Source organism: Copadichromis virginalis, linkage group LG3 (genome assembly GCF_057382275.1).
Source record: "Copadichromis virginalis isolate Kocher_CV1m ecotype Utaka linkage group LG3, C_Virginalis_male_GT1.1, whole genome shotgun sequence".
NCBI lineage: Eukaryota > Metazoa > Chordata > Actinopteri > Cichliformes > Cichlidae > Copadichromis > Copadichromis virginalis.
The window spans coordinates 22,541,234-22,568,048 of record NC_140620.1 but is presented as its reverse complement, the minus strand read 5'-3'; the positions used below and the strand labels follow the sequence as shown (position 1 = coordinate 22,568,048).

At 42.7% G+C, this 26,815-nt stretch overlaps 1 protein-coding gene across 1 annotated transcript; it reads left to right on the top strand.

Annotated features, from left to right (window-relative positions):
* Positions 1-5,963: 5,963 nt before the first annotated feature.
* Positions 5,964-25,292, top strand: LOC146713456 (uncharacterized). Its single transcript, XM_085438152.1, has 6 exons — positions 5,964-6,173; positions 23,996-24,312; positions 24,500-24,594; positions 24,683-24,817; positions 25,006-25,219; positions 25,279-25,292. The coding sequence occupies exons 2-6, from the start codon at positions 24,030-24,032 to the stop codon at positions 25,290-25,292; spliced, it is 741 nt and encodes a 246-aa protein (XP_085294278.1). The 5' UTR covers positions 5,964-6,173; positions 23,996-24,029.
* Positions 25,293-26,815: the final 1,523 nt, after the last annotated feature.

Sequence of the window (26,815 nt, the reverse complement as noted above, 5' to 3'; positions counted from 1 at the left end):
GATAAATTCATTATTCTTAGTGAAGATTAAACAGAACTCATTATTTTCACTAAGTGGAGGCACCGCCAACATTAAGATTTCTAAGTACAAAGGTTAAAACTGGTTAGCTATTGTTTCTCCTGTTTACCAATAAAATAAGTAACGTACCCGGGGCCCCACTCAGAGCACTATCACCATCTTAACCGAGGGTTAATCCAGAGCTACTTGAGTTGGGTGCTACACATTAGAGGCACCGCTGGGATAGTTTTGTTGTATTATATAAATTTTAAGTTACCACTAAATCTGCTGTAACCTTAAAGTGACTAAGAGTCACACTGGTCCTAAAAAGTAATTTCAATTAATTTCTTGTCTTCCCCCTACAAAGTAACTTGTTAAAACTATGGCCACTAAAAGTAATGTTTCACAATCAAATCTTGCAAATTGGTGCAGAGGTGAAGGACTTGATCAGGCACATGCCATTCTAGTTCTTGGAGTGTCTGAAGAGGAGGAAATATCCACAGTAGAAGAAACACTCGAACAAGTAAAAACCTTAGGCAAGGTAAGAGTAAGAGGAAAAATGTTTGATGCCAATAATCAAACCCTGACCATGTTATGTGAATGCCGTCAAGAAGTCGATCCTACCAAAGTTCCACCAGAGGTGATTTCCTTTAAAGAAGGAAGTAAATGGAAAATAGTTGTTGCAAAACAAGAAAGAAACTCTGACCTATTCACAGAGAAGTTGGACAGATTTCTACATGATGAAGGGAAAACATTGGAGGATGTTAAAAGACTATGTGATCCTAGCACCTCATGGAACAGCAACCTTTGGAACCTCAGAATCCGGTGAGGAATTTTATCTCACATTCAGAGCTATGAATCAAAGACAAGGTGAGTGCTTGTCTAACTTCTTGCTGAGACTGGAAAGATTACTGAACAAAGTAGTGCAAAAAGGAGGCCTACAAATAGATGAAGCCAACAAAGCAAGACTTGAGCAACTCATTAAAGGTGCCACTGAATCAGACTTCATGCTGCTTCAGCTAGGTCTAAGAGATAAGCGAAGTGATCCCCGACATTTTTAAGCCTACTCAAAGAAATCCGAGAAGAAGAGGAGCATGAAGCTGCAAGACAAAAACTCAAAAAACCAGCACAGAGACCGCATGTGCAAGTAGCAAGTGAAACAGACTCTAAAAGCTGTCAGCAACATGATTTTCAGTCCGAAATTCAAGAGCTAAAAGAAAAGCTGAAAGAGCTCAACAAGCAGTCTCATTCTACAGAGTCAAGCCACAAAAAGATGTCCAGAGAAAAGAAAAAAGAGAAATCAGACACAAGCAGCGAAGTGCAACAGTTAAGAAAAGAAGTCAAAGAGCTGAAAACACAGTTAAGGGTAATGTCAGTAAAGCCCCAACATTATGCAAAAGAGAGAGGCCATTATTCTAAGTCCAAAGGAAACTTTAGTCCAAAGTCATCTACCTTTAAGCCAAAGAGTAGTAAAGAGTCAGATAATTTCTGCTACAGATGTGGAGAAAATGGCCATTTTGCAAACAAATGTACAGCTCCGGAGAATGCTCAAAAGGTAATCAAAAAGCTTATTCATCAAGTGCATGGAAGCCCATATGGACAAAGTCAAAGTACAGACGCTCAAGATCAGTGTTGCCCGAGTTAATACTACCAATGTTCCAACTCAAAGTGTCAACATACCGGAAGGTCTTATCGGTCCATCATCCATAGCTCCTATTAAGGTCAATAACATCTCATGCCATGGTCTTATGGATTCAGGGTCAACAGTGACCATTATCTTTGAGGATTGGTATAGAGCCAACATACCAACAGTCCCTATACAGCCCATTTCCAATCTAGCCATCTGGGGCCTATCAGCTGAGTCCTATCCTTACCACGGGTATGTAGTAGTAGAGATAGTTTCTTGAGGATGTAGCAGGTGTCAAGGGTCCTCTTAACGTCCTCGCTCTCGTCTGTCCTGAGCCCCCACAAGGTCATGAAACCCCTGTAGTGGTTGGTACCAACGCTTTTCTGTTCAGCCGCCTATTTCAGCTGTGCAGAGATAGCGGTAGTGAGAACAAAGTCAGCTCCATGAGGATACAGGCAGTTTATGATAAAATCCAAACTCAGTCCCTAGGATCCCATGCAGCCGACGATCCCATAGGGCAAGTGAAATGGCAAGGTCCAGGGTCACTTACCATTGCTCCCGGGAAAAAATGTTATGCCACGTGTAAAGTAGAGCAGAAAAGAACTAAACCCCAAGATGTTGTTTTGGTTGAAGCACCTGCCATGCCCCAACTCCCATCCGGCGTGTTGGTCCAGCCAGGTGTTCTCCGTGAAAGTGACATGGATGAGAACAGTTTCATCGTTCTATTACAGAATGAGTCAGAAAAACCTACCTCTATCCAAGTCGGCACAGTTATTGCTGAGATGCATGCAGTGGACGTTGATAGGTTTGTAGCTTGAACCTATTTGCTGGAACGTTGAAGACAATATAATTACACAGCAAGCAAGACACGAAGTAGGCAAAGTTCTTCATGTTTCTCGTGCACGGGAGAGAACCGGACAAACGCCGTTCCTTCGCTTGACCCCAGTTGCTCTTGTCCGCTCCCCCGTAACACTGCTCTTTTATTGAGGTTACATGAATATGCATAGGTTCATTAACATACTACGTATACATACACACAAAGAGTACCGTGTGTGTGTGTGTGTGTGTGTGTGTGTGTGTGTGTGTGTCCCCATAAACAACTTCCCTTAACCTGCTGGTCTGGAAAATCCAACAGTTCATCTATATGTAAAAAAGCACTTAGACTAAACTGACAACTGACATAGCTACGTTAATCCTACCGTAAAACAATAAAACAAGGTACGACCTCTTCCCATGCTCCCAGGATGATCTTTAGCAAGCCTTTGCAGCTTGCTAAAGATCACACATCCTATCACTACACAATTGATTATACACCTCTAAGCATATATGACAATCAACAATACAAAACCTAACAGACGTAGTCACCGACCCTAAAGTTTTAGAACCTGAAGCTAGTACCGTAGCTCCCGAACTCTTTGATTTTGGTGACTTTCCTGCCCCTACAGAGTGGAAGAAAAGACTACAGCAAAAGCTAGCGCAGAGACGTAATGTTTTCTCTCTTGATGAATGGGATGTGGGGTTAGCTAAAGACGTAGAACATAACATCTGCCTTAGCAACTCTACCCCCTTCAGAGAGCGTTCACGTCGTTTAGCTCCGGCTGATATTAATGAGGTACGACAACACCTACAGCAGTTGTTAGCTCCAGGCATTATCAAAGAGTCTCGAAGCCCATTCGCATCACCTATTGTTGTAGTGCGAAAAAAGAATGGCTCCATCAGAATCTGCATTGACTACAGAACTTTGAACAGTCGTACTATCCCCGACCAGTATACCGTCCCTCGTATTGATGACGCCTTAGATTGTCTTACAGGCAGCAAATGGTTCTCAGTCCTCGATCTTAGGAGTGGGTACTACCAAATTGCCATGTCCGAGCAAGATAAGGAAAAGACTGCATTTATCTGCCCCCTGGGGTTCTATCAATTTGAACTAATGCCACAAGGCATCACAGGAGCCCCAGCCACTTTTCAGCGGCTCATGGAGAAGGCAGTGGGTGATATGCACCTTCTCCAAGTCCTAGTGTACCTTGACGACATAATCGTCTTTGGTAGAACACTCGAAGAGCATGAGCAACGTCTCCTCAAAGTCTTAGATCGCCTTGAGGAGTTTGGTCTGAAATTGTCGCTTGACAAATGTCAGTTCTGTCAGTCCCAAGTCAAATATGTTGGTCATATTGTCTCAAAAGATGGTATAGCCACCGATCCAGAAAAAGTAGAGGTTGCCAGGAACTGGCCAGAGCCAACAGATCTGAAAACCCCTCGCTCATTCCTTGGTTTCTGTAGGTATTATTGCAGATTTATTGCAAATTATTCAAGCATAGTCCACCCATTAACTGAGCTCACCAAAGGTTATCCACCTACTCAGAAAAACAAGTGAGCTCAAACCAAAGACCCAACCAAAACCTACCTCAAACCTTTTGAGCCATTCAAAGAGCGATGGGACCACTCTTGTCAAGCCGCATTCAGAAAAATCATTGAATGTCTGACCAATGCCCCTGTTTTGGCATTTGCAGACTCCACCAAACCTTATGTCCTACATGTGGATGCTAGCCTGAACGGGTTAGGTGCCGTGCTCAATCAAGAGTACCCTGAGGGCCTTAAGCCTGTTGCTTTTGCTAGCCGAAAGATCAGTGACTCAGAACGAAACTATCTGGTCCATCAACTGTAGTTCTTAGCACTAAAGTGGGCGGTCGTGGATAAATTTCATGACTATCTTTATGGAGCTAAGTTCACGGTTAGAACCAACAACAATCCCCTAACCTGCGTGTTGACCACGGCAAAGTTAAATGCTGTTGGACATCGTTGGCTTGCAGCTTTAGCCACGTACGATTTCAACATCCAATATCGTCCTGGTCGTCACAACATAGATGCAGATCTATTGTCCTGACAACACACCAATGACACTGAATGGACAGATGTTCCACAGTCTACAATAAAAGCCATCTGTAAAAAGGAATCTATCTATGAAGCTACCAAGTCCCCTGTCAGGCTAGTAGACCAACTGGGAGTTCCTACATCCGTGATTCCAGAAGCTTATGTCCTTCCAGTAAGCCTAAAAGCAACTTTGGAAGATCAATTGACTCCTACAGACTTACAAGTCGCTCAAGATTTGGACCCAGTCATTGGACCAGTCAAACAAACCATCTAAATCCTTGTTCCAGGTAAAACTGGAACAAGGATCTGGAGGTGTCAAAACTCTACACAGAGACCATCTGCTACCAATCAGTTATCTTGTCAGAATTGCAGATAACTCAGTTTCACCTGAAAGAGTAAGAACACCAGTTACTAGAAGACGTCATGCCAACAGACGTCAGATACAGGACCAAGAAGATCGATTACTTGACGTCTTGCCAGACTCCGAATCTGAGAATGAGTATGTCTACAAGTACCCCACCATTACCAGTGACCATATTCAGAGACATGAATTCAGGTCAGACAGACCTAACACAGAATCTCTTCCCTCTGATAATTCCCCCTCATCTGAGAGTGAACCGGAATTGGAGGAAGGACCTTCTGAAAGTTCTCATGAAGCGGAATGCCAGCCATCAAATGTGGAAGGGGATACCAGTGATACGGCTGCAGACACCGAAGTGGAGTTGAGGACTCCCGCAAGACCTAAAACCCGAAAGTCAATGCGAGAGGTGAAACCAGTAATCCATTTGACCTATGACAAACCTGGAACGCAGTCTGAGGAACCTGTGACTATTGTACACCAAGGCATGGTTATACAGTTGAACCTCAGTAGCACCAGAGATAAAAACCATCATATAAAACACTCTAAACACCCAAGGCAGTACTCTGAGCCCAAGTTTAAAATCCTGCGTTAGATGAGGACATCTAAATATTTTAGACGGGGAGGGTGTAGCCTGGTCTCAAATATCTATTTTAGACCCTACAGGTTAAAAGGATATAAATATTGTCATGTAAAAACTTTATTGTAAATATTTCATATATGTGTTTAAAAAAACAAAAAAGAGTACAAATGCATTAAAAACGTGTTTAAAATCACAATAAATAGAAGTCAATCATAATTTAAGTGTTCATGGAGTTAAAAGTTACAAGAAACCCAGAGGTTTGTTATCTAATGTGAAACAAGGAAAACTTGCTTCAAGTTGTTTTACAAGCTCATTTTGGGTTGTCAATCTTGTATTTGCTTTTATCCCATTGGTTGATGTAAACCTATTGTCCAATCAGACGTAAGGAAGGCAGGATCTAAGTGAGGCGAAAGAAAAAAAAAAAACTAAGCTAGTGAGAGTCTGAAGCAGCACGTTACTGGAGGAGGTTGTGTACCAGAGCTAACGGGAGAATAGTCAAAACAATAGCCGTGGATGCAGAGTCTACGTTCCTGTTATGGACTGTTTTACCCTGTGATGATGGACCGAGAGGAATTCTCTGGACCCTTCTGCTGTGGATAGGATTTCTGTGGGTTTGTCCCAGTGTACTCAGCAGCCCATGTATGCCGCTAATTCCGACCACGTTGCCGAGTGGAGGCCGCATGGTCACAAACCGAGCCTGCCCCTCAGCTTGTCCTCGCACTTAGCCCAAAGGATTTGTGAGTAGCCATGAGCACGTGCGTTTTGTTTTCTGCTTGTTTATCAAGTGAAGCGGCCATTTGTGTGTTTTTTTTCTGGCCCAACGAGCCCGAGCAACGATCAGGCCTGCAACAGTTTCAGTAAATGAGCTCTAAAAGGTTACAAATTTGAACTGAACTTAAAGGGGAATATCTTGGATAAATGTGTTGTTTCTAAAACATTGACTGTGAATTGGGAAGAGGAAAAAACCATCCAATTGAATTGTAAAGAAACACTTCAGAACTTGGAATATTGTCTTTTTTTATTTAAATCATACTTTGTTTTGACTAAATCTTACATTTTGAATTTAAAGTTTTGTGTTGTGTCATATTCATGATTTACAGAGTTTATAGGTGATAAGGGTTACTAAAAAGGTAAAAGAGAGGTTTAACATGTTAGATAAATTCATTATTCTTAGTGAAGATTAAACAGAACTCATTATTTTCACTAAGTGGAGTGTGGGATTATAATATTATTTTATGCCATGTTGTACCCCTAATTAAAGATTGTGAATTATTATGTAGTTTTAATTTGCATTATTCTCCTGAATTAGAAGAAGGTGATAACTATTGCATTTGTAAACAAATTTTACCTGCCTGGACACACACTTTGGACACACATTTGGCAGGGGTAATTGTACTTTCATGTACAAAAAAAGTCTGTGCACCTGTTTTGGTAGGTGAAATTCTAGTATGTGTATGTTAAGGCAAGGCAAGTTTATTTGTATAGCACAATTCAACAACAAGGTGATTCAAAGTGCTTTACAGAGACATTAGAAACAAGAACAAATAAAAGGCATGATTTAAAATTGATTAAAACAAGCAAATAAACTAACTAATTAACAAACAAACAAACAAACAAACAAACAAAACAGTATATAAAATCAAAACAGATAAAATCAGAACAATAGATAAAATCAGTAGTTAAATGTAAGTTTTGAAATTTAAGCTTAAAAGTGTGGATTTGGTGCTTTATTCAAATGCAGCTGAGAATAGGTGAGTCTTCAACCTGGATTTAAATAAACTGAGTGTTTCAGCTGATCTGAGGCTTTCTGGGAGTTTGTTCCAGATATAAGGAGCATAAAAGCTGAATGCAGCTTCTCCGTGTCTGGTTCTGACTCTGGGAACTGATAAAAGACCAGATCCAGATGACCTGAGGGATCTGGAAGGTTCATACTGGGTCAGGAGGTCATTGATGTATTTTGGTCCTAAACCATTCAGAGCTTTATAGACCAGCATCAGAACTTTAAAGTCTATCCTCTGACGGACAGGCAGCCAGTGTAAAGACCTCAGAGCTGGACTGATGTGGTCCACTTTTTTTGGTCTTAGTGAGGACTCGAGCAGCAGAGTTCTGAATGAGCTACGTTAGTAGCTATGAGCTATGTTACTGCAATATTGAACTGGTGTGTGTTACGACTGCGTCTGTCTTTTATACGCAGTGTGGTCAATCCTTAAAGGCTCAATCTGAAAAACGTCTAGCTTTAAGGGGAGAAACGGAATTTGTTTAAAAAAATGTGTGCTTACTTTTAGTAAATTCAATTTGTAGCAATAATTTAATGTGGTATCTGAGGACTTGTTTTGCCATTACTAAGTCCTCTCTCGTGGGTTGAGCTAGTGTTTGAGATAGTCTGCTAACAACCCAGCTTATATCTGGTCTTGTACACGTCATGGCATATATCAAACTGCCCACTATTTCTCTGTACTCTCTTGAGTTAAGTCTCATTTGCATCACTTCCTCCACATGTAGTAGTGTCCGTTTTTAGTTCACACGGTGTGGATCTGGGTTTGTATTCAGACATCCCAAAGCGTTCCAACACTCTTTGAATGTACCTCTTCTGATTCATCCTGATTTCACTCTCTTTTTGTATAAACTGTATCCCAAGAAAACTGGATATTTTCCCCAGGTCTTTCATGTTAAACTTTGACCTCATTGTTTCTTTGAATGTGTTTAACAAGTTAGTATTGCTAGCCGCAATGATCAAGTCATCTACCCAGATGATAACCAGTAGAGTTTCATGTTCAATGTCCTTTCTGTATACACAGTGATCAGAAAGGTTTCTTTCAAAGTCATTTATTTCAAGGTAGTCATTCAAGAGTTTGCATCAGTTTCTACCTGATTGTTTTAACCCGTAAAGGGATTTCTTTAATTTGTACACCAAGTTTTCTCCTGACTCTGTTTGCTCAAAACCTTCTGGTTGGTCCATGTATATTTCTTCCTCAATGGGAGCATGCAAATATGCAGTTTTAACATCCATTTGGTGGATAATAAGATCATTCTGGACTGCTATTTGCATTAAGGTTTGCACAGATATCATGTTTGCTGTTGGTGCAAATGTCTCTTGGTAGTCTATTCCTTGTGTCTGGTTGTAACCTTTTGCTACAAACCTGGCTTTGAATATTTGTCCTTGTTCATTTTCTTTGAGGGCGTAGACCCATTTTCCTCCAATGGTATTTCTACCAGTAGGTAAAGTAGTCAGTTTGAATGTGTCATTCTCTTTCAGAGAGTTGATTTCTTCTGTCATTGCCTGTTTCCACCTTGGTGCCTCTGGTGACATTAGCATCTCTTTATAGGTTTGGGGGATTCCGCAGGTTGCTCTGTAACAATAATCAACACTTACAGAAGTTACATTTGCTAAATCTTTGCAGTTAGATGTGTAATCCTCTAAATATTTAAGTTTCCTTTCTCTGTTAGGATAGCGCTCAGTTTGGTTTTGCTCATCACCCTCATTTCTTTCTATGTCAGGGTTTGGTTCACTTGTGTTGGTTTCCTCTTCTCTACGAGGTCTGTTCTCTGCTGCATTTTCATTTTGTTGTTCTGTACTTTCTTTTGAAGGCACTACATGCTCATAAGTCTGAATTTCTGTGTCATATTCATCAGTCTGTGTTTGTTGTTCAACAGTGTTCTTCTTGATAAATCTCACGAGTCTGTGTTTTGACACTTTTCCTGTGTGAGGGTTATAAACCAGGTATGCTGGGCTATTTTTACTATAACCCACAAATATTCCTTTTTCACATCTGGGATCAAGTTTCTTGTGATCATGTATGTATGTGTAACCCGACCAGTGCAGGGGCCTCCCTACACCCCGGACTCTGCGTTGTGTTAATTTGTGTTGGATGGGGGTGCACCGCAGAGAGACCAGTCGGACACAGGCGTTCAATTTGTGGCTCGGACCGCGCCGTTTATTCGGAAGCAGGGGCAAACACCACTCCAACTCTGCTGCTGGCCCTTCGCAAATCACAGCAAACACTTCGTGACCATCAACATTGCAAAATACAACAACACATATACACAGAATACACATTAAGTAACAATAACCGTGCCTTCTACAACATTCCACGGTCTCGGGGATGAGTACAACACAAAACTGATGCAGTTCGCCACTGGCAGTGCTTACCTTTCCAAATCACAGCAAACACTGAACCAAGATGGCGACCGCGCGAACAAAAAATCTAAAGTACGGTGTCCTGCAGAGGACGAATGGCCAAAATTGCTAACATTTACACCATATATGCAGCTCAACAGCGACACCTTGTGACTTATTCCAGTCACTACCTTACATCCGCCTCTCCTTTAAGTGATGGCGTCCCAGTCATCAAACAAAACAAAATAAAACAGAACAGTCTCACTATGTACACAAGAATAATGGTGGTGGAAGATGTGCAGTGTAATGTGAAAATGTCTATGTGTGTATCCTATGTATTTCCTGCAGCCCTTCTTGCTTTGGCCCTCTGCCACAGCTTCCATCCCCTTTCTATCTTCTCCTGATCCTCCCCTGGTTCGTTAACTCTCAACCCATAAGTCAGTCTCTTTGGGGGATGCCGACTCCTCGGCAAGTTCCTCCTTGGTTCTCTTGGTCTGGGAGGTGAGTGGGTGACCCTGGCAGTCTCATTCCCCCTCCAATCTTCACTCTCTTGTGCTGCCCCTGGGTCCCTTTCCTCCGGTCCTGTGGGGGCAAGTGATCCATTTGCTGCTTCAGGTGAAATTCCCTCCACACCTCCTTCCAGGCTATCAGTCTCCCCGTCCTCGATCATGTCCGACTCTTCATCCTGTCTGATTACTTCACCAGCCTGCTCTCCACTGTCCTCTACGTCCTCAATCTCTCCTCCATGAACCTCCTCCACGTCAAGCTCCATTTCCTCTCTTGCCTCCTCTCCCACCTGCTCCACGGGAAGAAACATACACTGCGTGAGTAGGTTGCGGTGGACCACTCTCTCTGTACCACCATTTTCCGATCGCACCACATACACCGGCATGTCTGGCTGTTTCTTCACCACAATGTATGGACGTGACTCCCACTTGTCTCCTAGTTTACTTCGCCCCTCCACATGACACACTTTAACCAGGACTCTGTCACCCGGGCTGAAGCTTTGACTCTTTGCTTGTCGGTCATAGTATCTTTTCTGGTGACCCTTAGCCTGGCGAGAGGCCTGATTAGCCTGTGCATAAGCCTGTGACAAGCAGTCATGCAGGGTCTGGACATACTCGCTATATCCCCCCGACCCATTAGTGGTTGACAGCCCAAAGACCAAGTCGACAGGGAGCCGTGGATGCCTGCCAAACATCAGGTAGTATGGTGTGTACCCTGTCGAATCATGGCGGGTGCAGTTGTAGGCGTGTGTCATTGCATCCACATATTCGTGCCACCGGGGCTTCAGGTGAGGTTCTAGCGTCCCCAGCATGTTCATGAGGGTGCGGTTAAACCGTTCAGTTGTCCCGTTGCCCTGTGGGTGATAGGGCGTGGTGTGGGTCTTAGTGATGCCGGTGCATTTACAAAGCTCCTTCACCACAGCACTTTCAAAATTGCGCCCTTGGTCTGCATGCAATTTTGCTGGGAAGCCAAACCGACAGAAAAAGTTTCTATACAGCACCTTAGCCACCGTGCTGGCTTTTTGGTCTTTAGTGGGGTATGCTTGCGCATAGCGTGAGAAATGGTCAGTGACAACGAGGACATTTTTGATACCACCTTTTGATTTCTCAAGAGTCAAAAAATCCACACAAACTAGCTCCAAGGGGGCACTGCTGTGGATACTGACCAGGGGGGCCCTGACCCCTGCGGTTGGAGTTTTCCTAAGGCAGCACCTCTCACATTGTTCGCACCAAGCCTTGATTTCCTGGAACATCCGTGGCCAATAAAATCTCTCCCTTATCATGTGCAATGTCCTCTCAAAACCCAGGTGGCCTGAGTCATCGTGGAGAGCAGTCTTCACTGATATACGCAAATCCTCTGGTAGCACCAATTGCTCAACTACTCCCCTTTGGCTGTCTTGGACGCAGCGGTACAGGATGCCATCCCTTACCGCTAACCTTCTCCACTCCTTTAAGAGAAGGCGCACGTGTCCTTCGGCACTCATTCGCTCACTGCGGCTCGGCTTCTGGTTCATACTCTTATAGTGCAAGACAGGGCCAATAACGAGGTCTTTTTTCTGCCCTGCACGGATCTCCTGTTTGGTCATGGTGGGCAGGGATTCCATCCCCACATCCCTGTAAGGCTCAGTGGATGTAGGTGGCCCGAGTTCCAGTTCCTCCCCTGTAGGCGTGCCATGGCCAGTGAGGCTTTGAGTATCCTGGGTAGCCTGTGTCGCACCATGCCCCTGTTCGTCGACACCCACCCACTCCACCTTGGATCTGAGCTAGAACGGTGCCCAGACCCTCCCCTGAGGCGTCCGTCTGCAGAACGAAGGGCAAGCTATAGTCAGGATATCCCAGCACTGGAGCGCTTGTCAGCCTTTCTTTTAGGGTCTTAAATGCCTTCTCGCATTCATCTGTCCACAAAAAGGGTGGGTCGGTAGCCAGACTTTTCTTTCCCCCTCTCCTTTTCTTTCTGGGGTCACCAGCAGTTAGGCGGTACAGGGGAGCAGCTAGGGTAGAGTACCCACTTACATACCGCCTATAGTATCCAGCGAATCCCAGGAATTGCAACACTTCTTTGCGATTTGTGGGCCTCACCCAGTTTTTCACCTTGCTGATCTTCTCTGGGTCTGTCCGGATCCCCTCAGCAGACACTAAGTGACCCAAATACTGAACCTCCTTTCTCACTAGGTGGCATTTAGAAGGCTTTAACTTCAAGCCATGCTCCCGAAGCCGATCGAACACCAGCTGCAGTCTTTCCAGATGCTCATCAAAGGTTTTGGAGAATATGATGAGATCATCAAGATAGATTAGGAGGTGGGTGAAGTTCAAGCCAAAGCAGCAGGTCATGAGTCTCTGAAAGGTGGAGGGAGCATTCTGCAGTCCAAAGGGCATACGATTTGCTTCAAACAGCCCCATAGGGGTGTTGAATGCCGTCTTGTGTTTGTCATGCTCCGCCACCTCCACCTGCCAATAACCAGAGGTGAGGTCAAGGGTGGAGAAGTATCTTGCCTGCCCTAGAGCCTCCAGGGCTTCTTCTATTCTGGGGAGAGGGAAAGCATCTCTCGTGCTACAGGAGTTCAGTTTCCTGTAGTCAATACACAGCCTTAGTGATCCATCTTTCTTGGTTACGATCACGACAGGTGAAGCATATGGACTTTTGCTGGGCCTGATAACTCCTGTTGCCTCCATTTCTGTCAGTAACCTTCTCACGTCCTGCCACTGTGATGGGGGGATCTTACGGTAAGGCAGTCGAAATGGCTTAGGGTCGACCAGAGGGATTTCATGTTGCACAGTCTTTGTATGGCCATAATCCAGGGGGTGCTGTGAGAACACACCCATGTTCCTTTCCACAAGCTCTTTAAGAAGGGAACGCTGGTGCTCGTTTTCAACATCTGCTCCACTTAAATCCACTTCCTGGCTTGCCACAACGTGGTCCATACCCAGGCATGCTTCTCTGCCTCCGCTAATGTGATGACTGCCCCGCACCCTGTCTGAAAAGTCCACAATACTTTCCACCAGAGATGCCTTGGCCAGATGCGTGTGAGGCTTGATAGTGATGGCATGCTGGGAGAGGTTCACCACTCTTACCGGGGCACATCCTTTCTTTACATCAGCAAGAACTCTGGCGACCAGGATGTCTTGGCTGAGCCGCAGGGAGGGGTGGCCTTCAATTAGGGCTGTATAAGTCTTTCTTTGTGGTCCAGCTTTTATTTTGCACATTAAATCCATCTCTTTCCCTGCTTGAATGTGCACCTTGCGACCAGTATAAACAACAGGGCCCACTGTGTCATCCATATCACACTGGTCAGTGCTCTCAATCTCTAGCAGGGAGGCGTGCCACTCCGGATGAGTCTCCTTGACCTGGAGGAGGAACTGCTGGCCGTAGGTTGCCTGGAGGTGACTTCTGGAGGCACGGAGGACATTAGTTCCCACAAGCAGAGGAACAGAGGAGCGGTACTCTGTGTTAGTGACAACAAAAGCAGGCACACCCTTAAACTCTCTCCCCAACAATTTTAGGTTGATGCGTAGCACACCATGGTAGGTGACACTCTGGCCCCCTGCACCTTCTATGGGTATCTTAGAAGGCTGCAGTTTTTGTTTATGGAGGGTGGGGTGGCTGCGCCAGTACTGGTGCGTAATACTGGTTATCTGGGAGCCAGAGTCGATGAGTGCCCTGCACTTCATTCCGTTGACTTCCACCTCCCCCTCGTTCCTGGGACCAACTAGGGGAGTGCTCTCCCCTCCGTCACCTTTGTTCACCTGCAGTGTGGGGACTTGCTGCTCGCCCATGGTTGCCCCGGCGACCATGGGCTTTATCTGTTTAAAGGCTGAGCTGAGTAAGTGTTTCCCTCCATGGGGGTCACAGGCTGAGGATCGTGTGCCCACGTCTGTTCAGGCCCTGGGAGCACTGCTCTGCAAACCCGGGCTATGTGTCCTTGCTTCCCACACCGGTAGCATGTGACCACTGACATTGGGGTTGTAGCCCCAGGGGGTGGTCGTACTCTCAGTGGAGTGGCAGAGGATGGAGCATAAATTCTCGATTCAAGGTGGGTCAACTTGGCCATCTGCTCCTCCTGGCTCAGTGCTAATTTCTTGACCATCTCTGCTAGCTCTGACCACTCTGAGGGATGTTTAGCCTTTTCTGCCTTCACATTCACACTACACTCTGATGCCACTTGTACCTGGGCATAAGTTTTCTTTGATTTGTTTTGAGGCTGGAATCTCTTTGTTTCTTTTGCTAGATTTCGGAGCTCAGCCTGCAGCTCACGGAAACTCAAAAGCCGGGGCTTCATTGGCGAGATCCTCGCATACACATCCTCATCATTAATCCCCCGTATGAACTGCCGGGTGAGTTTACTGTCACGGTCAGGAAAAGGCTTGCCTCCTCTTTGGTTTTCTTCCACAGCTCGCAGTGTTGCCTCCAGTGCTATAGCATATGAACAGGCAGACTCCCCAGACCTCTGAATACGCTCATAGAAGTCCGCTAGTAGATCTGAGGAGCTCTGTGTGTCGCCGTACTCTGCTCTCAGTTCTTCGAATGCCCTTTCAGGTGTTTGGTCATGGAGAGGTAGATTCAGGACCAGCTTTCGGGCTTCACCAGTTAGGTGACGCACCACCGTGGAAAAGCGGAGGTGAATGGGGAGCTCTATTGCCTCGAGAAGATACTGCATGTCACGAATCCAGTCCTCTACAAGCACCTTGCTGTCAGCACTGCCAGTGAAGGCTTGGACATTTTTCACTTGATGAGTCTGTATAAAACCACCGTAGGCAGCTAGTGGGGGGTTTGCGTTGGCTGCAGCCCCGCCAGGAGCACTTAAAGAGGTATGCACCTGATGGGGGGGTATGCCAGGGTGTCCACTAACTTGGGAGTCTAAAGCAGAGGTTGGTACGTGCATTGAGGCATGGGTGCCGGGTGGGGCTATAAAACCTCCATGGGTCATATTCACGATAGGGGGCATGACAGTGTTGGAGCTTATAGCAGATGAGTGGAGGGGGGCTCGAGAGTCATGGACAGCAGCTAGTGGCATGTGGGGCAAACGGGGCGTCAGCCCATGCTTTGAACTTTCAAGGGTCTGCTCGGCTGCAGAGGGATTATTCATTATGCCCACTCCCTGCACTGTTAGGGGGTTTGGCATGGCGGCTTGGGGGGCAGGTGTGGAATACAGATGGCTGGTGTATGCTTGGGAGCTGAATGGAACGGTCGTCGTTGGGTAAGGAGTGTTAAGTGATTGGTTCAGGGTGGGATGCTGGGTACTGTCCACCGCTGGGTAGTTGGGATATGAGGCAACATGGGGTGCCGGTGTAGCAGTGGGCCCATGGACACTGGCCTGAGGGGGAAAAGCAGGGGGCATAGTTATCTGTATATCTGGCCGAAACACTGGAGGGGCTGTAGTTAGAGGGCTGTGGTTGGACTGGCTTGTCTGATTGGCTGGCCCTGAACTTGGGCGAATTTCAGATAGGTGTGAGGGCACCTGCATTTGGCCTCCATAGGGTGGCAGTGGTGGAGCATGAGCTGGAGCCACGCCAAGATCAGTCTGGGGTGAAAGCATGGTTGGTGGTGGGGTCTGTTGTGTGCCCAGCCCAGAGTCGGTGAGGTCCCTGATCGGGGTGTGATACTGTAACCGCTGGCCAGTGAAGCTGGGGAACTGGGTGACCAGCTTCGACCTCACTGATGACTGTTGGTCCACTGTACTGGCGCTAGCTGTTGCCCCTTCATTCAAAAGATGAGGCTGGGCCCTCTTTGGAGTGTCTGCATAGCCTCTCATCATTTTCACTGTCCTGTATCTCTAGTTTAGTTGCACCAGAGAATGTGTGTGGGTTGCTTGTAGTATGCTTAACTGTGAGTAAGTACAATCTATTTCTAGTAAAATAGAACACAACAAAGATATATGACAACTATCATCTCATAACGCAAAAAAAAGAATTCACAAAAAACAGCATTAAACTCAGAGTGTAGTTAAACAACTATCTTCAGCACAGAGGTTGTGAATGACACAAATTATCAGCAATTTCTTAACTGTATCCGATGATTATCATTATAGACAGGCAACATCATTTAACATTCTCGCTACAATTCAAGTCTCTGAGTCTCTCTTTTTTTTTTTCCAGGGACAGAAACCCTCAAATGAAACCACCCCAAGATTTCACTTTCAAAGGATATGCCTGGGGAGATGAAAGTCCTAGTAATACAGCTGCACAGGCAGTTATATACTTAGTTCAGCACCCCATCAGATGGCGACACCTCTTACTATGGCTGCGTAGCTGGGGGGTGTCGGCATTGCTTTCTCTTCGTTCTCGAAGTGCCACAAATCCGGGTCACGGCACCAAAGATGTAACCCGACCAGTGCAGGGGCCTCCCTACACCCCGGACTCTGCGTTGTGTTAATTTGTGTTGGATGGGGGTGCACCGCAGAGAGACCAGTCGGACACAGGCGTTCAATTTGTGGCTCGGACCGCGCCGTTTATTCGGAAGCAGGGGCAAACACCACTCCAACTCTGCTGCTGGCCCTTCGCAAATCACAGCAAACACTTCGTGACCATCAACATTGCAAAATACAACAACACATATACACAGAATACACATTAAGTAACAATAACCGTGCCTTCTACAACATTCCACGGTCTCGGGGATGAGTACAACACAAAACTGATGCAGTTCGCCACTGGCAGTGCTTACCTTTCCAAATCACAGCAAACACTGAACCAAGATGGCGACCGCGCGAACAAGAAATCTAAAGTACGGTGTCCTGCAGAGGACGAATGGCCAAAATTGCTAACATTTACACCATATATGCAGCTCAACAGCGACACCTTGTGACTTATTCCAGTCACTACCTTACATATGCATAACAGTCTGACCCAAATATCCACAGTTTTGAGAGATCTGGTCTTTTCCCTGTTAACATCTGATATGGTGTACTTTTAGTCCTGTTACTGTAGCATCTGTTGTGGGTGTGTGCTGCATTTTGAATGGCGTAAGGCCATAATTCTTTTGGCAGCTCTTTTTCTAGTAAAGAGCTGCCAGAAAAGTGTGGTGTCATTTTTCTGTTTTAGAAAGTAAACTGACACTGCCCCTGAAAAATCATCCGTAAATAATATAGCGTATTTATGACCACTTTGGCCACTTGGTTCAATGAGGCCGGCTAGATCAGTGTGCACCAACTGTAATGGCTCACTCGCTTTTGGGTCGCTTTGTCTGTTTCTGTTGTTAGTGAATTTCCCTTCTGTGCACACATTACAATCTAACATACCACTGCCTGTGATTTTCATGCCATCTACAACATCAGGTAGCTTTAACACATCGCTAACATTACAATGTCCTAAAATTTCGTGCCATGTTTTCACATCACAAGCCAGATTAACAGTGTCACAGGACATCATGTCATTGTATGATGTTTCATTGTTTACCGTTTTCAAATAGTAGAGTCTGTTGTATTCTTCAATGGAGAAGACTGTCCCATCTTTGTTCACTAGTTCATTCTGTCCCTTCTTGAAGACCACCTGCGCTCCATAGGTTGTAGCTGCCTTCACTGAAAATATGCTCTGAGGGTAGGATGGGATGAACAGGGCATCTCTCAGTGTGATGGTGGTACAGTGTCCTTGTATGTCCCGTAGAGAGACGTTGGCATCTCCCCTCTTGAGTGCGACGTTGTTTGTCCTGGATCCATCAGCGAGCTCCATGTAGTGTTTCTCAGGATCAAAAGTCTCATCAAACTTTATGAACTTGTTCTTCTCTGTAATGATGTGTGAAGTAGCACCACAGTCCACCATTAGTCCTTCTCTTATTATGTCAGTAGGCAGAAGTCTTTGACTAACTTTAAATACAAAAGTCTGCTCTTCTTTCTTGTCCTCTTGTTTTACTACAGTTAGTTTCGCATCATCTCTGTACTTGGTTTTTCTTCTACATGTCTCATCACTATGTGTCGAGCTTCTATGGTAGGTACACCACTTAGGTGTTCCCTTTTGGCGACAATCTTTTACAAAATGTCCTCGGTTTCTGCATCCATGGCAGGTGATTGATGTTAAATCAACCTTCATCACATTATCCGCTTTTACTTTGTTGTCGAATTTCTCGGTTTCCTCATAACTTCGTAGGTTGCTTTTGAACTGTGTGGATGTTAAATCTTCACTGCTTTGAGTTGTGTGAATAGCAAATGCCTTGTAAGCTTCAGGAAGCCCCTTTAAAATCATAGCGATAATAAGTCCATCACTGATGACTTCTTTTGCATTTCTTAGGGAGGTCACTGCTTTTTCAGCTCGGATAATATAATCTGTCACTGTCTCATCTGGTTTCTTCTGTAAAGACGTCAGCTCTGTGTACAGTGCGATGATTCTGGGCTTGCCTTTACTATCGTAGTGGTCACGTAGTATTTTTAAAGCTTTTCTTCCGTCGTCAGTCGCATGTCTCATTACCAGTGAAAGGCTTTTATCATCAAGAAACTGTATTAGTTCAGCGTAGCATTCAGCATTCTTCTCTGCATCTGGGTTAGTGGCTGATAATATAGTGTCCTTTAGACCAATGATCCGCATGTGGCCGAGAAACTTTCCCTCCCAAAGTTCGTAACTGTTTTTGCTACAAACCTGGCTTTGAATATTTGTCCTTGTTCATTTTCTTTGAGGGCGTAGACCCATTTTCCTCCAATGGTATTTCTACCAGTAGGTAAAGTAGTCAGTTTGAATGTGGAAGTAATCCATAATCACCAAAATAAAATCCTTTCCAAAATAAAATGACAATCAGAAAATGTCTTTCACAACATAAGATAAATTAATATATTTACTCATGAGAACACAAATCTAACAAAAATAAAACGTAAGAGCTGACATAAGCAAACATTTTTTAGAATTGGAAGATGCTATGACCTGTTACTATGCAAAGAGAAGCAGAACTACACAAGCTAACATTAGCAATTAGCTAGCGCTAATTAGCGTCTAGGCTAGTATCAAATGAAGCACATCATTAGGAGAATTCACTTGCTCAAACTATCACAAGCAACTCACAGCAGTTAGTGCCAAACACACACTGGTAAAACACAACATTACTGCCAACTTACAGACTGTGTTGGCTTAAGAGGCAGCATAGGTAGGCACAGGAGTAGCTAACTGCCCTTTTCCTTTTAGACACAAAGCAGTGTCAGGTAGGATGTCAAAATAAAATGAACAGTGCCCCAGAAACAAATGAAGACTGCATGAACTTGTATAACACCACATAATATGTGGGGCGACTCTTAAGGAGTCAGAACAAAACTCATATAAGTAAATTCTTCTTAAATAATAAATAATTTGAAGAACAATTCCTCATAAAGAGGCAAACAAGATAGCAGGTAGCATTCAACTATTTTTTCCCCATTTTCACACAACTTTTTCAATTACAAGAAACCAGGCATGTCTGTTACTGCAATATATATTAAAAAAAACATAATAATACAACAAGATTATATTAAACGGCAGTATGATCAGCAGGTTGCTTAATTAGATTGAAGTGGGATAATAAAAATGTATGATGCATTTCTAAGGTGTTTTATATTTACCTGCAAAAGCTGTCTGTAACCCAGATTAACACAATACAAGGTTGTAACTAAAGTTACCTGTGACCTAAACAGACTGTATGGGAACTCAAGACTCAATGAGTCTCTGTGAATACCAAGAAGGAAGTGATGTAACACAAAACTCATCATGACTTAACATTCTGAGAAAAGAATAAATACACTCACAATGGCTCATTTTCTGATACACAATGAGTAAAAAAAGGAGTAAGATGAAGTGCTGCATGATGAAAAGGGCAATTAATGCATCATGTGAAATTGTGATCCAGTGCTTCTGTGGGAAATCATATCATGACAAAGCAGAATCTGCAGAATAAAGGGAGAAGACACAGCAGACGCTTTCAAACCTGAATCAGCACTCCAGCTGACACTGAGCAGAGTGAGTACACTTTTTTTTATTTTATGAAAATTAATATTAAAATTAAAATGCAAATGCTTATTGCATAAAAAAATCAACAAGTCAGATTTTTAAGTATCTGAAGACATTTGTAGTAATTCAAACAATAATTTTTGCAAACAAAAATTGAATTATAAATTATAAAAATCTCTCACAACTATGACACTTTTTTGAGAAAGAAGCATCTCGTGTGGATGAAATGTGGCTTTTCTTAATCTATTATTTATTTTTTGGAAACTGTATTGGGGGGAAGTAAAAAACCAAATGTGAAAATTAGATTATTTGTAAATTTTATTTTTTTGTATATTTAACTCAAGTTTTCTTAACTGGGTTATCATTTTCCAAAGCCACTGTTTTAAATAAGAATATTTTCTTACAATGCTCCTACTTCTACTTGTTTTACCTAAGCCTAACCTTTCACTCTTTCTTTTGTCCATTTTTAAATTTCCTTCCTCACTTTTCTTGTTCCTTACATCCCTTTCCTCTGCTTTGATGCAAACATTGTCTTTCCTTATTTTTTTCTTTTACTTTATTCTCTTCTGCTCTCATTCCCTAAACCTTATCAAAACTCTCCCTCTGCCTTTGTTCCTTCTCCTTCATTTCACACTCCACCTCTACCCATCCCTTTTCTCAATCTTGGCTTAGCTATCTGTTATTTTATGTTATTTTATTTATACATCTTTATACATCTTTTGCATGGCAAAGAGGAATTTAGAGGTTCTATTCATTTTACATATTTTTTAGATTATTCCAGTATAGATCAAGTTAAAAAATATTTTAGAACCTATTAATGAATATAGGATACTATATTTACATCTAAATAATTGAAATACTGTACAAAAAAACATTATGGAAAAATTACAAGTGAACTTTGGATAAAACGTGGTATTAGTTATTCTAAAAAGAAGAAGAATATAAAAAAAAACTGTGTGCTCACTCTGACACAGATTAAACATATAAATGCATTTATAACAGCTGACTAAAAACAAAATAAGAAACAGATTTTTAATAAATGATTGTAAAAGTAGATTTTGTCACATATTTCAGCATTAGGGATGGGTACCGGTATTGGTTCTGACATAAACGGTAGTAACCAGACCGAAAAGCAGCGCACATTTCGGTGCTTTATTTCGGTGCTTTTTTTTTTTCCCTGAGATGTCATACACTTTGGATTCCAGCCAATCATTTTACCTTTGCAAGCGTAGTAGGCGGGCCCAGGTATGCACGTTCTTTTAAAACAGAGCTACAGATTAAAAACGCCCAAGGCAAAGCGGTCAAAGTCTGGCTGTACTTCACAGCAAAAGATGCAAGCTCAGCAGCAAAACAAATGGTTTAAGGGGATACTGTGCAAAGGAGGTAACACCTCGAATCTGATGAAACACCTGGCGACGTATAGCATTTTGTTAAAAGCTGAGAAATGCACCGTATTTGATAGCTTGCTGCAAGACCTCACATCGAGCACATCTACTGCGGGTGTGGTGCCTCTTATCGGACCTGGAGTTAGCAACATCCCCCAAGAACCCAAAGAGGAGAGTCCTGGCCCCTAGCCCTGCCAGTGTAGCAGAAATGATGACGGATGATGATGATGATGGCAGCAGCAACCGTTCTTCTCTGCGTGAGTAGCTTAATGTTCTTCGTGTGTAATTTACGCTGAGTAGGCTAACCACGTTATTACATTAATGCATTTAAGGTGAACTAGCAAATACAGTCGTAGTTACATGCAGCTGTCTTGTTTGATGGCAGATACTCCCTTCACCCTGGCCAAAAAGGCTAAAATGACCAAAGAAAAAGTGGAAAACAGCTAAACGTGAGAGATTTTTGGACAAGGTTTGTGTTTTTTCCATTGATTAAGCACTGCTTCCAGCCAAGAGTGATACCATACATGCCCTCTAGCTGCAGAAAAGGCTAACATTGTTGTCTTTTTACAAAAAAACAGCTGAACATGAGAGGTTTTTGGACCAATTTTGTGTTCTCCATTCTTTAAGCACCGGTTCGAGCACTGTTTAAGCACCGGCACAGTTTCAAAAGTACCGGTTTGGTACTGGTATCGGATAAAGCCTAAACGATACCCATCCCTAATCAGCATGCAACCTCTCTCTCATCCACCATTCACACTGCTCCGTCTCAGTCTGCTTTCCTTTTTCAGTCCTGAAACCTGTCTGATTGAGCTGCTCTACTCTTAATTTGTTCTGACTAGTTCTCCACACTTTGGACTCTGCTCACTTCAGCTCCGGTTTCCCTGTTGCTCCACGCAGCCAAACCCGCCCAGTTCTCCAGGTCTCTCTGTCACAGCTCAGTATTCCATCCTTGAACCGTTAAGCTGTCAATAATTATTTATCTTTTATCTATCCACAGTCCATTTGACTATTTGCTAATAGTTAAATGCCTAATGTTAGTTTTTGCACTCATCGGGTAAACATTAATAATTAAAATATATTAGCGTCTGTGAAACAGGAACTTTCACCACTGAAATTCCTCTTAAAGCCGTGCTGTGTGAAATTCTGTGTCAGCTAAAGAAGGAAACCAAGATGGCATTTTTGATATTGTTGCAGTATTTTACATGATATTAATTTTAGTATTGATTACTATCTGAATATCATTTTTTGACAACAGTAAGACTAGAAAGTGTTATACAATTTTGAATAAAATAAACAATAGAATTCATGCAAAACAAATAGATTACTTGTTCGTGACTGTTTTGTGTTTTGCCTATTTTATGTTTTTCGAGATCATGCTTAGCCCTCTAGTCACTTACTACAGTAAGGGGGGTGGGGGTGCACACAACCAGTCAGTTTTAACAGCTGTGAAATTAACATAAGAAACATTTTTCACCACCAAATTCAGTTCAGTGGGTGGGACAATGTGCTGTTCAGTGGGCCATTCAGTGGGTTGTTCAGTAGGTTGTAAAAGCGGGTCTTTCAATTTGGGGGGGGGGGGGGGATTCCCATTCCTTTTTTTTTTTTTTTTTTTTTTTTTTTTTTGTGTGTCCCGTTTGGATCTTTAGCCATCAGAATTGTTGTCTTAAGGCCAAGAAAGATGCCAAGCGGATTTATTTTACCAAGTGGATCATCATGGCCTTGCCATATTGGTCCATTTGATTGACCTTTATTATAATTATGAATTTATTTTATTTTCAGTTGCTACAAACGGGACAGACATGACTGGGGGATAGGACAGGGAGAAAGAATGAAAGAAAGAGAGGGAGAGAAAGAAAACCAAAGGGGAGAAGAGACTGTGAGAAGGGGGGGAAGAAAGGAAAAAAACAAACAAAAAAAAACTCCTGGGTCACCTGTATGGAGAAAAAAAACATAAGAGAAAGCAAACAACAAAGAGCAACATAATAAAAAAAACAGCACCATCACAATAAACTAGCTAGCAGTAGATATCAGTAGATACTAAATAATAAACGATATTGTGCAGCACGCAAGACAGCGCACAATGTGCTTTGAGGCAGCAGCCAAGAAAGCTGTAGTCCGCGTCTGTGAATACCCGTGTGTACACCTGTGTGCATACCTGTGTGGATCAGCATGCTTGCATTCCAAAGGTTTCTCCATGTAACGATCTGCCATTCATTTCCTATCGCGGTCAATTTTGAGTGGGAACACCACAGAACAAAGTTCATTAAAACACTCAAAATTCAACGAAAAAGGGGCTCATCACTTTTATATGTTCAAGTGTGTGTCGTGTTTAGGAAATCGTAGGGCCTTGAGGCAATCAGATGTAAAACACAATATTTATTTATTTATTAATATTTTTAATTTGTAAATCAGTCGGATTTGACCCAAACACAACAGGAAGCTTGGTGATATAGTGCTAGAGTTAGGGTTTGGTTAACATCTGTTCTTTTTTAGAGAATTTTTGTAAGCCTGGAAACTTACAAAGTAAAATCTCTTAATAGAAAAAAAAAAAGTAAAAATAGGCTTCACTTAAAATTCAGCATATTCCAATATTCAGCACATGGTTAAAACAAAATCCCCCTCAAGACTTTAACATTTTGATGTGTTGTCTGAAGGTCAACTTCCTCCATCATCATCTTCACGATCACCATGAAGATGCTTGCTGTGTCACTTACACTGTGCACTGTCCTGGCGATAAGCCAAGCCATTCCGATCAACCCCACCATGTCCTGGGATAAAGGCCATTGTTACCATGAAAGAATGAATTGCTCATACCTCATTGGATCATTCTGCCCTAAGTGTGATGACAATGGAAACTTCCTTCCAAGGCAGTGCTCCGGGTCTACCGGGTACTGTTGGTGCGTTGACATCATGACTGGAAAGAAGATACTGAATACAACAACACCACCTGATACCCCACCTGTTAACTGCAGTGAGTGGCTTTAGCAATGTGTACCCACATTACACTAAGTCATTCAAAAGGAGAAACCTGTACAAGACAAGTAAAAACATGTGCAATATAATGAACAGATCTAGCACACAAAATGTTAAAACATAAGTATAACTGTGCTTTTTTTAATTTTGTTGATTTGGACTTTGTTTTTTTTTGTTTTTTTAAGTGATAGGGGACTCAGACTGCCCAGACGGCTGGTCTCGATTCGGTGACCGGTGTTTCAACTATATCAGCACCCCAAAGACATGGACTGAAGCTCAGGTGAGCTATCATAGATATGATGAATACAACATACTATTCATTCAGTTGTTCATATGTATTGTAATGAATACAAAATGGCTCCCACCAGATTTTTTGTCAGTTCGATGGCGGCAACCTGGCATCCATTCACAATTATGAGGAAAACCACTTTGTCCAGTCTTTGACCAGAGGGGACACCGACAACTTCCCAGAAACCTGGGCTGGTGCCACTAGCGCCGTCCATGTATGGATATATATATATTTTTTTAAATCAGTGTTATAATCCATGCCTGTACACTTAGTCAGGATTGAAATCTGACAGCTTCAGTGGAAATTAAATAGTTGCAAACTTAAACACTACCAAAATCCCACCTAAGATATAACTATGCAAGTTCACTATATGTATTTATGTATGTTTGTGTCTGTCCATAGCCTGGTTTTTGGATGTGGATTGATGGCTCCAAGTTTTACTATGAAGACTGGTGCGATGATGACGATCATGATGATACGAGTGAAGAAGACAGCCATGACAACACAAATGAAGAAGACAGCCATGGAAAATCCAGTAAGAAAGACAGCCATGATGATACAAGTGAGGAAGACAGCCATGGCAAATCCAGCAAGAAAGACAGCCATGATGATACAAGTGAGGAAGACAGCCATGACAACACAAGTGAACAAGACAGCCATGGTAAATCCAGGAAGAAGCGCAGCCATGATGATACAAGTGAGGAAGACAGCCATGATGATACAAGTGAACAAGACAGCCATGGCAAATCCAGTAAGAAGGACAGCCATGATGATACCAGTGAGCAGGACAGTGAAGATGACGATGATGACGACCATGACAACACCAAGAAGACAGCTAGCATCTGCATGAAGATAAATTGCCATTGTAATGCTATAAACACACACAAATACACAGACATGTACACATACCAACAAACTAATATGAGTACAGATAAAGTTAGCCTGCTGTTATTCTTACTTATGTTCTAAGTGGAGATAAAAATGTCAAGGTGGGTTTTACATTACTTTACAAACTACAGTTTACAAAAGAGTGTAACTAGATAAAGGTGTTCATTTAGTACTCCTATATTGGGGGAAAACTAGCCAGTAAGTACACATGCATTGCTGGGACAGTTAGCACACATATATTATAAGTAGACTAGTCAAAAAGCACATCTGTATTATAGTGACACGAGTTAGCACATCTGGTCAGTAAACATATCTGCATCTCAAATACACTGATCACTTAGAACATATACACAGCAAGGACAATATATGGATTGGCTTTACCATTAATATATTTTATTTACACACTTTCTGTACTTTAATATCCTAAAGGACAATCAAAGCCATTCACATCCTTTGAGTAGGTCTAAGGTTGAAAAATACTCTGCATTAGCTGATTACTAATGTTTGCTAGGTGCCTGACAGTGAGCTAGAATCTTAAGCATGCTCTTAAGACCTTCATGTTTTCCCCACACCTCATCCAAAGCAAAGTTTTTAGAAACATTTAGAAAATGGCTCTGTCAGATTCCCCTTTGCCAATGTATTGACATAAGAGCAGCCACATATTCAGTCACAAAGAATCTACAAAATGACCCTGACCGATAGTAAGATCAGCTAAAACACACAATTTATAATTCCAGTTTGAAATTCTTAAATTCACATGTGTTTTTCTTGTTTTTGCAGATAATCTGAAGTGGTGCACTGCAACCTGCAATGACGCCTTCCCATTTGTTTGTTCGAAAAGGATCTGAACTCAGACCAGATGATGAAAAAACCAAGAGTCTTGACTATACGCACTACACATGACAGCCCCACAAAATTTGTTTCTTACTCTTTTTTTGTTTTGTTTTATGTTTTTAAATGTAATCAATAGGTATTAAAAACATCTTTAGGGGTAGTTTTTCTTGTTCAACCAGTTGTTTACTGAATTTGGTTCAGTTCTAGATATAAATCCAAATCATTTGTGCATGTGAACTTGGATCAAATTCTTCTAATAATCTATTTTTGTATAATCAAGCATGTTTCAATTACTCTAAGTATAAAAAACACAATAAAAACAAAGCAACACAAATGAATTGTGTTTATTGTCACACAATAGAAATCGGGTCCAACTAAACCTAATGTCTTTGAAAACCTACATTTTAGGGACATACATTGATCAGAAAATCTGCACTGTGAGGACACTATTTGATTGACATTCCTACATCATACATACACTGATTACACC

What these genes read in the sequence shown, in the direction of transcription:
- LOC146713456 (XM_085438152.1), top strand. Translation starts at nt 24,030, where the DNA reads ATGAAGATGCTTGCTGTGTCACTTACACTGTGCACTGTCCTGGCGATA. An exon ending in TACCCCACCTGTTAACTGCA is followed by an intron (nt 24,313 to 24,499) that starts GTGAGTGGCTTT and finishes TGTTTTTTTAAG; the next exon opens with TGATAGGGGACTCAGACTGC. An exon ending in GTGCCACTAGCGCCGTCCAT is followed by an intron (nt 24,818 to 25,005) that starts GTATGGATATAT and finishes GTCTGTCCATAG; the next exon opens with CCTGGTTTTTGGATGTGGAT.